Raw genomic sequence first — 16,086 nt, 5'->3', positions numbered from 1 at the left:
TGGCACATGTTCACATTTGCTTTCTTGCCTTTGTCTGCATTGTTCACCGTCTTCCAGGGCACATGAAAGATGCCCTAGGACATTTACACAAGCAGACAGAATATACATAGATATCAAATTGTTTACTCAAAGTGATGGTGATTTAGCTGAAAATCCCACCGGGGAGTTGAAAGCAAGCCTGAACAAACTAAAATGCATAAAACCTATGCCTCAAAAGGAATAAAATTTTAGTGTAATGAAGAAAACATAGACGTTGTGGGTATGGTGATTACTTCATGATCATAACAACATGGGTGGTGCCTGAAAATAAGCGTCTTTAATCTGCTCAACTTCATGTGCCAAATAAAATTTTTCCCATTTAGACATAATATTTTTATTAATTCTTTGAGAATTTCACCCAATAGGTTTTGGTCATACTCTCATTTCCACTCTTCCCCCCCAACTCTTCCCAGATCTACCTCTACCACCCCACTCTCTCTGGTTTTGTATTCTTTCAGTTTAGTAGTCCACTGAGTCCAATTTTGTATATTACTGACAATATGCTCTGCAGTGTGGGGCCATCCACTGGAGACTGGTCACAGAGCAAGATTTTCAATTGTAAACGTTGCCTCATGCACACCCAGCGTAATGACGATAACTTAGACTGTTTCCAGAAATAGTACCTCCAGTGCAAAAGGTCTTGTTTTTATAAAAGAACCCAGCAGTGGGAAATGCAGTCAGGTACAATCATATGCAAATAACTTTCCAACATCCTCCTGTGATGATAAATGGGCCTCCTTACCAACTGGCTTGTACACAATTTTATATCCAAGAACCGGCGAGGGTGAAGGGTCCCAGGACACTCTGAACCTGGTGTACCATTCATCCGAGATGTGTATGTTCTGCGGAGGGAGCAATCCCACTGCAAACAAACATTGGCAAATGTCACTGCCTTGTTAGGACGCTTCTGTGACAACAGTGTAATTTCCAATAGCCTATCATTTCTTTACCCAGAAAACAATTACAAAGCCACTGTCAGTTTCCAAAGAAAGCTGAGCGTTCAAATAGACTCTAAATGGATAATTTTCAGAAGACCTCAGTAGCAAGGCCAAACATGGTGTGGAAGAAGGTTCAAAATTGTAGGCAGTTGGAGAGATCTCAGAATCTTCTTTACAATGAGTGTACTGCACAGTAATAGAACTAGAAGGTACATTAGAGACTAAATGGCAGGTACCTCCTTACATAAATGGGATATGATTTTCACGAAAGACCAGCAAGAATGAGTAAAACAACATTCTTTCCCACCCCTTTCTGTCCTCCGCATAGCCTAGAGTCTCAGTCTCAGAGACTCTAAGCCCTAAACCTACAATCTTTCCCAAAATATGTAACTTGGAAATCAGTGCTGTTAACATGGTATTCTACAGATCCATTGAATTATTTATTACCCATAACATTAAAGAAATTACAACATGAAAACTGTATTTCCATGGGGAAAACTAGACATGCCTTTGGCCCTTTCTAGAGAAGTCAACGTTTATTTAACATTTTGGTAAGCACAAAACTCTGAAATACTCCATTTTCCCCGGAAAGTTAACAAAATAGATTTTAAATATGAGAAAGTGAGAAAGTGGGTTGCTCAGCTAAAAAGATCTAGTCACTAGAGCATCAGTAAATAGCACAGATTTCCAGGCTGTAGGCACAGAGTTGAATCAACTCCAGGAGGCTTTTCTGTTAGAAGTGTCTCGGTGCTGCTTTTCACAAGTTCTCTGATGTTCTCAAGAACATTTAAACCCAAACAGACTTTGAACAAGTGAGTGGATAAAGAAATATAAACCATGCTAGCTAAGTAGATTTTCTGAATGAAGCAAGAAAACACGATGTCAGTGTTTATGGAACTGGAGTCCAGCCTGCCTTGTGGGAACCAGTGGTTCTCAGCCTTGGCTGCTGCACATCAGAAGCAGCACAGGCCACATCTCAGGTCAAGTGCATTGGCCCCTCTGGAAAAGGCTCCCAGGTAAGCACTTTTTGAAAAGATTTTCAGGTTAAAATAATAAAGACAATTTAGAGAATCTATAAGCCACATGAAATTGCCACAAATACAGATCAAGGAGTGGGCCAGAACACTGGTTATTCTCTGTAGATTATCTGAAGTGGTAATTTTTAGATACATTTTAGGCAGCTGATTTATAATCATTCTGCTTCTGTATTTGTGTATGGAGACTCAATCATAACAGAGGTTGTCTGGCTGATACTATATTGAGTTACAACTACAGCTTCACCTGACTTCATGCATTACTCGGGGTATAGTATAAAGAAAAATAAAATGATCTCAAGCAAAGGAAAATAAACAGATCCTTACCACCTTTTCCTCCTCTTATTATACCTTTAAAAGATTAAGAAATTGTGCCCTTGTGTCATCATTTTAACAAAATTCAGTGTTTAACATAGACTGTGCTATGTGCTATATTAATGTAGCATATGAGATACGCTGGTGAACACAGAAATTCACAGTTTTAAAGGGTATGGTGACTGACATCAAAGGCATGAGCTTGTTAAAGAGCAAAAAAAAAAATTATAAGACAACACTGACCAGTCCTTCCATTTCCGATTAGATGGCCACCATCTCCATCCTCATAAATGGCAATGACAGTAATTTTATATGGAGTGTCAGGTTGCAGGGGTTGCAGTATTACATTGTTTCTTCTGCCTGGGACTGTGGTCTGTAAGAAAGCTCAATTAAATATTTATTTCCAAGAAGAAGACACCTAGATCAAACAGCCGATGCTGTTTTTATATAGTCTCATAAGAAAAATGGATTCTTTATGCTTTCTTTTTGTTTCAAAATGTTCAGAGAAAGGCAAATTATCCAGCCTGCCTCTACACAGCTTGGGAGAATAGCTTAAGGCCTGACAGATCTGGGCTCAAATCCCAGACCAGCCACTAAGAGTCATGTGACTGAGCATCGCTGGAGGGGAGTAGGGACACTAAAGACAACAACACACACAACATCACAGAGGGCATCACTGAGCCTGCTGCATCTGACTTTGTCTGCTTCATCTTTCGTCATAACACATCACATTTTCAGGAAGAGGACAAGTGTCAGTTAATGCTATGGACCAGGAATCCACTCATCAGCAAAATGGGCAGTTTACAACCCTCAAGTATATTAGTTTAGCTGGTACTAATTAAGGTTAAGTTTGAAAAAGAGGAAGTGGAAAATGTATTAGACTCCCTCCTCAAAGATGAATGAACCAGTCATTTCTCAACCTTGCTTCTAGTCTTGTACAAACACCGTGGCTAAGTCTCCCGGCCTGAAATATCGTAACTACAAACAGTGAAGTGCTAAAAGAAATTCTATTTTCAATGTTTTCAGAAAGCTTAGGAACATTTTTTTCCCAGCAAGGAAGAAAAAACACTAAACATGAGTAGTAAAATCATTGACCTCATTTGATTCTTAAAAACTCAATTGACAATTACTTATTTCTTATTAATAAAACAGGACTTCAATTAAAGATTGTCGTGTCTAAATCAAGAGATAAAATATTTCTTCACATGAAGTATGTGCACGGAAGAAGAACAATTCTAAAAGGATGCACATGGGAAAAGGGCTGGAAACCACAAATCTAACTACTTTACAGTCACCATTTGAGGGAATCTAGGAGTTTATCACAGAAACGAATCAATTAAATGTCAGTGTGCGTATTTTTCCAGCTATAATGAAACTCCAAGAAACCTGAGGAGCAAAATATGGTGGCTCTGGGGTGGAGTGCTTGGCAACACACTCAAGGTCCTGGTTGATTCCCCAGTACCACACGAAGGAAAAGGGAAGAGCTGGAGCCTGTGTCTAGGAAGACAATACGGCAGTGCAAAGGGTGTGGAGAGACTAGGTTAAAGCCACTGGTACAGAGATTGTTCCTCATGCCCAGAGTCCTGAGTTCAAGTCTTAGTAGAGAATCAAGGTTAGAAGGGGTGGAGGAGAAAAGGAGAAAGTTAGCTTAGAAAAAAACTAACAAGAAATGGTGTACATTCCAAAGCAAAAAAAAAAAAAAAAGCACAGGAAAAAAAAATATGAGTTTAGAGAAAATGGAGACTGAAGGGGAGATACTGAGGGGAGATCATGCAGGGGAATTGGACTTGAAGGGTAAGGTTCAAATAATCTTATGATCTGAACATTAATTTGGATGTTACAGATTAATATGTAGCATGTTACAGTAGACCTTTCAATGTAAGTAGGCAGTTAGACATATAAAATGAGATGGTTTTTCAGTTAGCCCTTATAATAGAAGTGATCCCCAAGTCATTACATGACTAAGGGAGGCTGAGCCAGGAACTTTTGTGTTGATATACTTACATATTCATCAATTGGATCACCAACGGTAGGAGAATAGATGATCCTGTATTGCTGAACTGGCCCATCAGCATGGTCCCAGGCTACGGAGAGGCTGTTGGTCGTCTCCCCAAAGACCCGGAGATTCCTTGGACCACTTCGTGGAACTAAATAAAATACGATCGGGTTTGCTGCTTGCCTGACAGCATTTCCCAGGTCAGCTTACAGAAAGATCTTGCTAGAACATCACCATTCATGATGCTCACTCCCCTATGATATGGTCCACATTCTTCTGTGGTTTTAATGTGACATTACACAGCATAACATGCTACATTTCAGAGCTGCATTTACGTGCTGAACTTCAACAAAACAGAGCTAGCTTTGCGCCTACATATGCAGACTGGGAAAGAAGGGTGTCCTTTTCGCCACTGTAACTACCTCCATTTAATGAAATAGAGAGGCTTAGACTTCACATTTCCAAAGTACCTATTTGGCAAGAAAACCCAGGGCAATAAAAAAGGAAGGGGGTGAGGAAAGCCCTCTTTCATCTAGAGTCCAGATTTTTATTTTTTTAATGATGAAATTAAATTAATTTATCACAATAGATAGTTTTGCACACATAGCCTAAGCCCAAAATGTGAGTATGAGAAATGCCAGGCAGAGGCACATGCAGAGGCTACCCTCCCCTTCAAAGAGTCCTCAGCATCCTTCACTCAGCACCCACCAGCCACTCCTCACTCAAAGACAAGAGATAAAGTGGAAAATGGGATTTTTGCCTCACGTGTTCGGCCCTGGCTGGGGCTGGGATTCCCCTCTCCGTCTGAGTAGAGAGCCACGATGTCCACGGAATAGGGTGTGTCAGGAATCAGCCTCTCCAGATGTACCGTGCGGGTATTCCCTGGCACCACAATCTGAAGGGGAGAGAACACGCCAAACTCTGTCTGACAGCCACCCAAATGCTTGCCAGGTCTTCAGTTAGTCAGCATAATAGTATTTATTGTAAAAGACCGAGCCCGGGCACGTTAGGAGCCAAGTGTGCTTCTCAGCAAGATCTGCCTCTAGCACATTATTAGATACAAGTTATTCTCAGAAATGCTTTGAGTTGCTTCTTATCGTCCATTTGCATTTCTCATAAATACTTGTAAGTGGGATATCTAGGATGCACGTTTTCTCAGAGTAGATCCTGAGTGTCACTTACACAAGAGAGAAAGGATCCCATGCCAGTGCCAGAGAGGTTTAGTGGTAAGACAGAAATTTCAGATAAGGGCAATGTTGTATGAGTATGTCATATCATATACCGGGGGCATTAAAACCAACACTACTGCAGAATACACCCATTGCTTATCATTTTCTTATCTTTCCCATCATTTCTTGCTTTTGCAAAGACTTGTTAGTCCATAAATTTATTTCCCCCTCCGTGTTGTGCTGCTATTATTATTCACATAAGTAATTTATGGTTTGAATATTATTGGCCTACTCACAAACAGAACTAGAATGGCATCAGGAAGATGACTGCAAGTCTATGACCATACCATTCCAGACCATGCCTGATTTCATCTGGTCTCAAAAATTAAACAGTCTGGCTGGGTGCTGGTGGTGAACACTTTTCATCCCAGCACTCAGGAGGCAGAGGCAAGCAGACCTCTGAGAGTTCTAGACCAGCCTGGTCTACAAGATCTAGTTCCAGGACAGGCTCCAAAGCTACAGAGAAACCCTGTCTTGAAAAAAAAAATAAACAGTCTGGCCAGCACTTGAATAAAATGCTGAAGAGACACTGTAATTTGTAATAACCAATAAAGGCATACTTAACATATATTCATTGCTAAGGCATGTGAACTTTCCCAATGTATTTATTATTGAAACTTCTAGAAATGGGCTGCATCTCTTATTATTATCACTAACCCAACTAATTCATGTTTCCCCCTCCAAGTTATTTTCAAAGCAAACTTATAATTAACATGTCTTAACTCATCAAACACAATCATTTAAATATTACATATTAGCATATTGGTGGGTTATCTTCTTAAAGGCTCCTAAATGTGCCTCAAACATGCAGCTATAATAATCAGGAAGTGTAATCTTCATGAAAGGCAGCAACACCAATAATTGGCTGATTGTTCCTAACCATCTGCTGTGGCGGAAGCCCCAGCAGAATCTACAACGTTCTTTTCTGAGCTCTAAGATGACGAAATTACTTACGGAATCTGAGGGTCTTGTGCCAGCAACAGGGGAGTATACAATGCGGTACTGCTGTACTGGTCCTGGAGCTGGGTCCCAGCGGACATCAAGGCTGTTGGGCGTAGGGTTATACACTTGGATATTTCTTGCCAGTCCTCTCACCACTGAGGAAAGGAAAGCCAATGCCTGTTTCTCATGTCTGTTTACACATGTCACGCTTTTCATCACTCTTCCACAAGTTACACTCTCTAATGGGATAAAATCCTACCCACTTTCTACTGCTATCTACACACGAAAGCACATTAAAAACTCTCCAGAGACAAAGTTAGCCTTTGCCAACGTGGAGCCCATGCTGTTTTCAATAAAAATAAGTGAGTATGAGCAACAGGATTGGGCTGGCCATGAAAGGACGTGGTACTAGGAAGAGGAAACAGAAGTAGATGAGTTTCCAGTAAAGTAAAGGGGCCAGAGGAGAGATTTTATACAGCCTGCCTTCTAACCAACAGAAAGGTGTGGAGCCCTTCAGATTCAGTAGCTGCTTTCAGTCCTTCATCCTTTTGTTGGCTCCTGCCTTATTCAACACTAGCTATGGAACATCTTCCGTGATTTATTTTTTAAAAAGACAAACAAAGAGACAAGTCAGTTCTCAATTAACTTCCACCAATAAAATTTAGAGAATTGAATCTGCATACCAACCCCAAACTCTCACTTAACTAACAGCATCCTCTCTCTAGATCCCTAATGTTTCCCCAGAGGAAGCTATCCGTGCTTGTTCTCCCCTTCAACCGGCCGCAAGTGTGTTTGAAAAGTCAGAAAGATATTTATAAGTGTGCAAAAACAGACTCAGCAGTATCCAGAGAGCACAACAAAAGCATTTAAGCTAATTTGTCTACATTATTCATGAATGAAGCACACATATTTTTAATACCAAAAGCTCCACAGCAGCAAACCAGGAAAAAATGCACAACCAAGTAATAAAGCGAACAGGTTTCAACAACCTATGCTATAAAATCCAGTGACAAAACCAAGCTTCATTCAAACTGACAAGGTGCAAAGCACAGCCCCATATGTTTTGGTCAGAGAAAGAGACTAACTGAGATCATACAAGGATGAATATAACATACATTTGTAGATTCTGAAATTGCAATTTCAAAGTAACATTATTTAAAGGTTACTTTATCCAAGAGGTTAATAGTTTGTGTCTGAAATGTGAACTGTCATTTTATATTTTTAATCTCATTCTAAATCCTTTATAATTTTCTTCCATGGCCAATGAGACCTTTACAGCGAACGGCAAGATCTACAATGAAAAGTTAACTCTCCTGCTTCTTACTCACACGTCCTTCCAGTGTCCGACGTGCGTCCTCCATCACCTTCTGTATAGACAGGAACCACTGTGACAGTGTATGGGGTATCTGGCTGCAGGTTCCTAAGAATGGCATAGTTGGTATTCCCAGGGATTGGTACCTAAAGATTTTAATAAAACACAGAGCATTGAATTTCAAAATGGTAAAGGAGCTAGTCCTAAAAATAAAATACCAGCTGAAAATGCCACCTCAAGGCAATTGCTAGGGGTTATGAAGACTTCTCTTAATACAGTGTCTCTCTATATCTCCCACTCTAACCAGCACCCACCCCACGGTCTTCTTACTCCCCAGGCTCCAAAGCACCAAATATATGCCCTCTATCAAGTCCTTTGCATTAACGTAAATTCTTCACCTTTAAACAACTTATATCTTTTCGTGTCCTTTAAAACCAATCACCTGAAGTTTAAACAGACTAACATTTTCCACTTAAGAGTAAGTTCAGGGACAACTTGCTCTACATAGCAAGGTCCATGACAGCCAGGGCTACACAGAGAGTCGCTATCTCAAAAGATACTAATTACCTGTTCCTCTGGACCACCTGCTGTTGGGGCATAGAAGAGCTTGTACTGGCGAGGATTGCCCTCTGCATGGTCCCAGCGAACATTCAAAGTGCTGGTAGAAGGGTCATACACTCTCAAGTTCCTCACAGTATTCAGAGGTTCTGAAATACACAAGAAGTACGCTGTAGTGGTTCTCTAACTAGCAAACATATCTGAAACACGGGTCAAACAATATCTTTAGCCCACCTAGAACATAGCAGAAACCCCACAGATAATTATTAGAATAATAATTAAAGATATAAAAGAAACACACTTCTGTGGTATATGTGTCTCATCTATCTGCCAGGCATTTTGGTTCCCTGATTTTTTTTAATCCTGGTATATAATAACATCTTTTGTTGATACAAATTAAGACATAATTACAAACAGGGATATTAAAAACAACAACTACTATCTTAAAAGATTCATCTATGGTTCAGGGAACATCCTAGAGGAGGGTACAGAGAGACTGTAAGAATCAGAGGACCAGGAAGGCTGCAGGGAAATAGCCTCTCCTAAAAATGGCTGCATAAACAAGATCAGATCAATAGCAATATCAATGGGCATGTTGACATGGAATGGGAAAAGTGTCATGGGTCCCACCCCTAAACTAACAACTACAAGCAACAGTTGACTTCTGGGAGAAGGAAAATTAGCCTCTCCCTGGGATGAGGCCCCTAATTGGTTGTTCAATGAAGGGTTGCCAGCCTTGAAACCTTATACATACAAACAACAAAATGGATTTAGCTGGCTGTATTTACATATATTTGTGCGCACGCACACATACGCATGTGTGTGCAACAAATATAATCAAAGAAAAATAGGCTATTGACGGGCATGATGGTACAAGCCTTTAATCCCAGCACTTAGAAGGCAGAGGTAGATGGATCTCTATAAGTTCAAAGCCAGCCTGAACTACACAGTGAGTTCCAGGACAATCAAATTTATGTAGACAGAATCTGACTCAGAGGGAGGGAGGGAGGGAGGGAGGGAGGGAGGGAGGGAGGAGGGAGGAGGGAGGGCGGGCAGGCAGTCTTGATAGTAGGGAGGGGTCTTGGGCACAGTTTGAGGTAAGGTACCCAGAAAGGCCTAGAAGGAAGAAAGGGAATAAGAAGTGATGCAGTTCTATTTCAATTAAAAATGTTCTTAATTTTTTTTAATTAAAGTTTTAAAACATCAGTAAGATATTCCATTTCATTGGTGTTTGCAGAAGACGTGATTTCATTCCATGGTGATGATTAAGAAGCTGCAGGTTCTCACTTACTTGTCTTGCCCCTTCCAGTCATCCGGCCGCCTTCGCCATCAGGATATAGGGAGGACACGGTGATGGTGTAGGGAGTGTCAGGCTTCAGTTTCTGCAGGACCACGCTGTTCTGCCGTCCTCCTACTGTGGTCTTGAGGAAAACACTTCTTGGTAAGCATCAGCCTTATGCTTTCCAACTCTCTGGTTTATTAAATACAGCTCTTTCTCTGGGGGAACTATTCGAGACCCTTGCCAAGTTCTGGAACCACGTCCCACAATGAAGGCTTAAAATATATATCATGGCATAATTTTAAATGTAGAGTATGTGTCTTGGGTCATGAAAAGAATTTCGAGCTTTAAGTTGGAGACCTTGAAAAGATATTTCAACTTGCTAGCAGCCCCAGCATTGCAAAATTTCATCCAAAACACGTTTCACAGAACTCTTCCCAAAAACAAGGCATTAATCATAAATGAGTTACAAAGGGTCTTTAAGATACCAAAGAACTGCACAATTTTAGAGGCTCCTCACCCTTTGGTATTTTTCCTGCTATTTTACAGATGTTTTTTATTTGCTTTAGAAACACATTAAAATGGTTCGGCAAAGGATCTGAAGCTCTTGGTGTTTCCCCAAAAAATTCTAACAGTGTTAGCTGTGTAAATGATGTGACCAGACCGCTCGCCAAGCCACACTCAGGCAGGGGTTCCCAATGATCTCCATGATACAAGCCATGAGGTATGAAACGTCTCAATTTCCTCCAATTATGGAGTCTGAAGTTTTTAATTCATTGCTCAAGGCTGTCTTGCTATCTTGCTGAAAGAAAATTTGTACGATTTGTTAACAGTCTACTGAATTCAGATGTTTATGCCACAGTAATTAAAATCACATGAAAATGGCACAGAAATGGCATGCTGCCCGCAGTGAGTGCTCATGAAAATTGCTGGATGTAGTAGCACTAACAGATGTTTCCAACTTAGCACCCATTCACTCCAACAGTCGGAGTTCTGGGACAGGAGGAAAAACTCTGTGGATCACTGTAACCATCTTCAATATGAAGAAAATGAGCTACAGAGGCACACTGCAAACTCTCTGTAATCAGAGGATGTGGGAGAAAGAGATCAGGACAGGCAGAAGCCATGTTTATAAAACTGTGACATGTAGCAGGTTGAAAGAACTTGTTTAGGAGAGCTAATCTTATCAGGAAGGAAATGAGTGTCTACTTATATATCTCCCTCCATCTTTCCAAAATAGGCCCAGAATTGGTGACTTGTTATTTGATTATTTTGATTACTTTCTAGACTGGTATTCAAATGGGACTGGAGCATACGTGATCCAGCTAAGTTCATTTGCCAGGTAAGAGCTGTGCCCTTTGCTATATATACTTATCCACTGCCAACTTCAACTCTACTAACTTTCTAAACTGGTAAAAGGTATGATCCATTTGCTTGAGCATAACACATTTACTGCTTAGAAATTCAAAACTTGTCTCTCTATGAGGTTATATAAGGAAATAACTCTTGCCCCCACCCCCCCGCAAAGTTAGCAGAGTTCTAGAGCTGACCACGAAAAGACATTTAAAATAAGCCAGACAATAGAACCTATATAAAAATTGTGAGGTGTCTTCGTGAAAGGCAAAGCTGGTGAAATCCAGACAAGCAGCTAAATTAAACAAGAGAAACAGACAAAGACTATTAAATAAGGTGTGGGATAGTAAAGATGACTGCTGAACTCCCAGTGTTATCGCCTTTCGCATGGACCTCTGTTGTGGAATATTAAAGATGTGCTGCCTTCTTTTATGCTGTGGAACATTTGTTTCATGATGCAAAGATGTGTTACATTTGTTTAACTCTGGTGTCTTTTTGTCTGCCTAAAACACCTGATTGGTCAAATAAAGAGCTGAACGGCCAATAGCTTGGCAGGAGAGAGAAATAGGCAGGGCTGGTAGACAAAGAGAATAAATAGAAAAGAAGAAGAGAAAGAAGAGGAGAAAAGAAGAAGGGGGCAGTCGCATTGCCAGACACGAAATAAAAAGGGAGGAAAAGATATATAGAAATGAGAAGGTAAAAGCCCAGAGGCATAAGGTATAGGAGATAACTTAAGGAAAACTGGCTAGGAAAAAGCCAGCCTAAGGCCAAGCATTTATAAGTAATAGTAAGTTTCTGTGTATTTATTTGGGAGCTGGGTGGTGGGCATCCAAAGGGTAAAAATAACCAACTGCAGACCTCCATTTGATAAATATTTAAATTAGGTCAGTGGACTTCTAGATCTAGAAATAATAGCTCTGTTATAATCAGAAACATTGAAGATCTACATAGACTCAGAGACTTTCTGGATATCATCATGCTACTTGAGCACAGGACTAATGTGTACTTCCTACAACTCTCAGGTCTCACCAGAGCATCCTGTGTGTCTCCATCGTGCACTCCAGAAGGAGGGTCAGCTGGGTTCAAATGGTTCTACCCAGCACAGGAAATCCCACATTCCCCAACAAGGTTAATATTGTAAATACTCAGGGGAAATAGCTGAAGAGCAGCAGGCAGAATATTTCCAATGTAAATTTTTACAGAATGAATTACCATTTGTTCATTGCCTTCTCCTGTGGAAGGCTGATGCGTGATCCTGTATTTCTGAACACGGCCACTAGCAGGATCCCACTTAACAGTCAAACTGTTAGATGTGGCGTTGTACACCTGAAGGTTCCGGGGACCACTTTTTGGAGCTGAAATAAGATTGTTGAAAACATATTAAACACATATAATAATCCCTTCTTTTGTGAAACCAAAAATAAATAAAAAATAACTTGTAGTTTCCAAAGAAATCAAGAGAATTATGTAGTACTGAGTTTAGAATTAAATTTAAACCAATAATATGGTCACTGAATTTTAAACAGCTATTTGATATGGACTGAATGTGTTAGTCTCCTCCAAACTTTTCCCTCTTGCATAGAAAAACCCTAACACTCAATATGGAAGAATTTGCAAATGGAGCATTTGAAGATGATGTCATGAAAGTGGATTACTCAAGAGGGATTCGTCTTTATAAAAAAAGGCATGAGAGAGAGAGAGAGCTCATTTTCTCTCTTCCATGTAACAGCACAATGAGAAGATGAATACAGACCCTACTCCCAAGAAGTGGCTGCCATCTTGTCTTGCTCTTGGACTTCCTATTCTCCAGACTATTTTGAGTAGGGCTAGAGATTGAAGGTCAGGTCCTACAGATGCTAGACAAGTATTCTAGTACTGACATTTTGTTATTCTGTTGGTTTTCATTTGTTTGGAGCAGAGCATATGCCCACCACATCTTACGTGTGGTAGGCAGAGGACAATGTGGAGAAGTCAATTCTCTCCCTTGACTCAGTCAATACTGAAGCTTGAACTAAGACTGCCAGGCTTGATGGCAAGCATTTTAACCTACAGTCATCTTGCCCAACCTTGATTCTTTTTTATTGTGAGTCAGGGTCTCACTAAATTGGCCAGATTGGCACCGAAGTCATGATCCTCCTTCTCAGCCTCCCAAGCAACTGGGATTACAGGCCTGCAGCACAAATCTGGCTTCTGTTCTCTAGAGTTATAGGTATATGAATATTTGCTGCTTATGCCATCCAGTCCAGCATTTTGTTATGGAAGCCCAAGCCGACTCACATCCTTCCACAAGCAACAGAAAGTGTCTCCAGAAAGGTTGGTTTCGAGGAAAGCAACACCTTACAATTAAAATGCAGAAGGTTTGTTCACAACGCATTTTATGGCCCTGTTTGCTAATTTACACCTTGTTCATTCAGACAACCTGACAGGTCAGTGTCTTACCTTGTGTTGTTAAAGGTATCAATCGCACTAAAAGAAAACAGAATTTGGAGAAACATTAGTAATACAGCTGCAGCTTTGTTTCTTAACATTTAACTTCAAACTATCAAGGTCCTATCTGGAAGTTAAACACCTACGTGTGCGCTCGGTGCCACTCAGGTCCTCGCTTTCAGACTCATCGGGGTAGATGGCAGTAATGGAAACTTCATACAGAGAGTTGGGGTTCAGATTTTCAAACACCAAGGTATTTTCATCTCCATTTAAGATGGTCTTAGGCAAAGAGGAAAGATCATATGCACACTAAATAAATAATCCGTTCATATCATGCACACCCAATGACACTGAGCTGACATCTTTAGGTATGTTCCTCTGTACTGTTCTAAGACACGAGCCCAAACCCACTAGTCAGAAATGATGCTTATTTGTAACAGAATGCAGTGCTTTGGGTGAGAAATGTCCCCCATAGGCTCGGATATTTGAATACTCGGTCCTCAGTAATCCCTCAGCTTCCCGTTCTGGCTGCCATGTCTGCCAGCAGCCATGTCTCCTCACCATAAAAGATTTTTAACCCTCTTCTGGGAGGTTAAGCCCAGTCAACTCCTCCTTCCATAAGTTACCTTGGCTGTGGCGTTTTATCATAATAGCAAAAGTAACTGATACATAGAAGTAAAAAATATTTTGGCCATGCTTCCCTAGAAGCAAATGGAGAAAGAGTGAGACAAAAGGAAGAGATGGCGAGCTAAGGTTACCTCCATCTTATCTGGACTGTCAACAGGTGACCAGGTTATTCTGTACAGAGACACATCTGAAGCTCCGTGGTCCCAAGTACCCCTGAAACTCTCTGGTGTCACTTCCGTAAACTGGAGGTTCGTTGGTGCTGGAACAGGCCCTATCATAGAAAAAGCAAGAGTCCATGTCTCAATGGGAATACAAACTCAACTTAATACAATTAAAATGATTTATTTTAAACAATATGGTAAAAACTGACAAAACACATAGCATTATAATGAAATTATTTTACCAGCTTAGCTCATTTGAAAAACATAGGATGAGCAATGTATGGTTATAATGCATAGGTTACTAAAATATGTAAAATATGCAAGTTTACTATAATGATGACCTTTTTAAAGTACTGTTTCATAATACTCTTCTATTACAGTGGTTCCCAAAAGTTTTTGTGTCTCCAGTACTTTGAGGATCTGTTGTAGCAACCATATACAAAGCACAAACTGTGACTTGCAATTGGACATGGAATTGAACAGCTCATGGACCTCACCCAGTCCGTTAGAGTTCCAAAGGTTGAGATTAAGAGATATCTCATCTTAGAAATAGTACTGCAGATACCACCTCCACACTATGACTCAAAACAACTCAACTGTTAAAGTTGCCCTTTAGAGCTACCTAAATTTAAAATCTTAGCTTTTGGTAATACGCATTGAAAGTATAAATGTCATTACTGAATTATCTGTTTCCTGACTTTCCTCTCTTATGTGTTGTTTACACAGAGGGGTCAGTTCGGCTCTGTCATTGTCATCTCTACCTATGATTTTACCACATAAGAACTGACAATAGGACAACAAGTGACTACAGAATGTCACATCATTACAAAATACAAAGTTTAAAAAGAGAGAACAAGGTGCATGCCTGAATTCCGGAATGTCTATCAAATATAGACAAACTGGCATCAACTAAGCAGCTGAGCTTGGGTTCGGGATCATTGCCAGCCCTCTTACTGTATCAGAGGCAAAGATTCTGAACCCTGGCCTCTGCAAAAGTTCCAGACCTTAGTGCTGGCCCCACCAGTAGATTACCGATGAAGCACGGAAAGCTATTTAGAGTCTCTAGACTTGTGCTTCCTGCCGGAGATACTAGGCAGATGTAGCTAATGAGAAATTAATGTGGCTAGTCCTAACTAAGAGGTGTTGTGAAGGCAAAATATAAGAACTTCCCTAAAAATAGTGAAATACTTTATTATAGTTATGCTGAAGAATTGAAATGATATGGTTTATCATTTTGTGGTTTGAATAAAATCATTTATTAATGTTATGTGTCACCTTATCTTCTTTAAACAGATTCTGGAGATTTCTAAATTACACATGAAGCTCTTATTGCTTGTTTAGAATACTACTGGCTCTCAGCTTTAATTTTAATCAATATTGTGATTAAGTTATTATAAGTGGAACACTTGATTAGAACATCATATGCTTAGCACTAGGTTAAGTAATTAAATTACAGGAGCTAGAGATACAAAATAAAATTCTCTGTCTCGTTGGGAAAAAAACGGGGGAACCCAGTAACTATGAAAGGAACAACAGAACTGAGCAAGGGGCATCTAGATCGTGATGGGGAAACTCACAGAGACAGCAAACCTGAACTAGTGGGAGCTCATGGGCTCAGGACTGACAGCTGGGGAACCTGCATGGGGCAGAACTAGGCCCTCTGAATGTGAGTGACAGTTGTGTGGATTCGTCTGTTTGTGGGGCCCCTGGCAGTGGGACCAGGATTTATCCTGGTGCATGAACTGGCTTTTGGGGGCCCATTCACTAATTTGGGATACCTTGCTCAGCCTTGGTCCTGCCTTAGCTTGATATGTCAGGCTTTGTTTTCTTCCCATGGGAGACCTTACCCTCTCAGAAGATGGGATGGGGAGGGGAG

The 16,086-nt window shown here is 40.5% G+C and overlaps 1 protein-coding gene across 1 annotated transcript in view; it reads right to left on the bottom strand.

Annotated features, from left to right (window-relative positions):
- The window catches only part of Col12a1 (collagen type XII alpha 1 chain), a 108,023-nt gene that overhangs the window by 41,163 nt on the left and 50,774 nt on the right, over positions 1–16,086 (bottom strand). The window contains exons 28-39 of the mRNA XM_041679795.1: positions 14,181–14,320; positions 13,569–13,701; positions 13,435–13,461; positions 12,208–12,350; positions 9,655–9,784; positions 8,373–8,512; positions 7,822–7,951; positions 6,506–6,648; positions 5,088–5,217; positions 4,331–4,473; positions 2,570–2,699; positions 782–901 (exon numbers count right to left, since the gene is read on the bottom strand). Of these exons, the coding sequence (XP_041535729.1) occupies positions 782–901; positions 2,570–2,699; positions 4,331–4,473; positions 5,088–5,217; positions 6,506–6,648; positions 7,822–7,951; positions 8,373–8,512; positions 9,655–9,784; positions 12,208–12,350; positions 13,435–13,461; positions 13,569–13,701; positions 14,181–14,320 (1,509 nt within the window). The remainder of the gene's footprint in view (positions 1–781; positions 902–2,569; positions 2,700–4,330; positions 4,474–5,087; positions 5,218–6,505; positions 6,649–7,821; positions 7,952–8,372; positions 8,513–9,654; positions 9,785–12,207; positions 12,351–13,434; positions 13,462–13,568; positions 13,702–14,180; positions 14,321–16,086) is intronic.

Source organism: Microtus oregoni, unplaced genomic scaffold (assembly GCF_018167655.1).
Source record: "Microtus oregoni isolate MIOR12 unplaced genomic scaffold, Mior012 000032F_ref0000030, whole genome shotgun sequence".
Taxonomy (NCBI): domain Eukaryota; kingdom Metazoa; phylum Chordata; class Mammalia; order Rodentia; family Cricetidae; genus Microtus; species Microtus oregoni.
The sequence above is the reverse complement of the archived record's forward strand: the minus strand, read 5'-3'. Positions and strand labels throughout refer to the sequence as shown.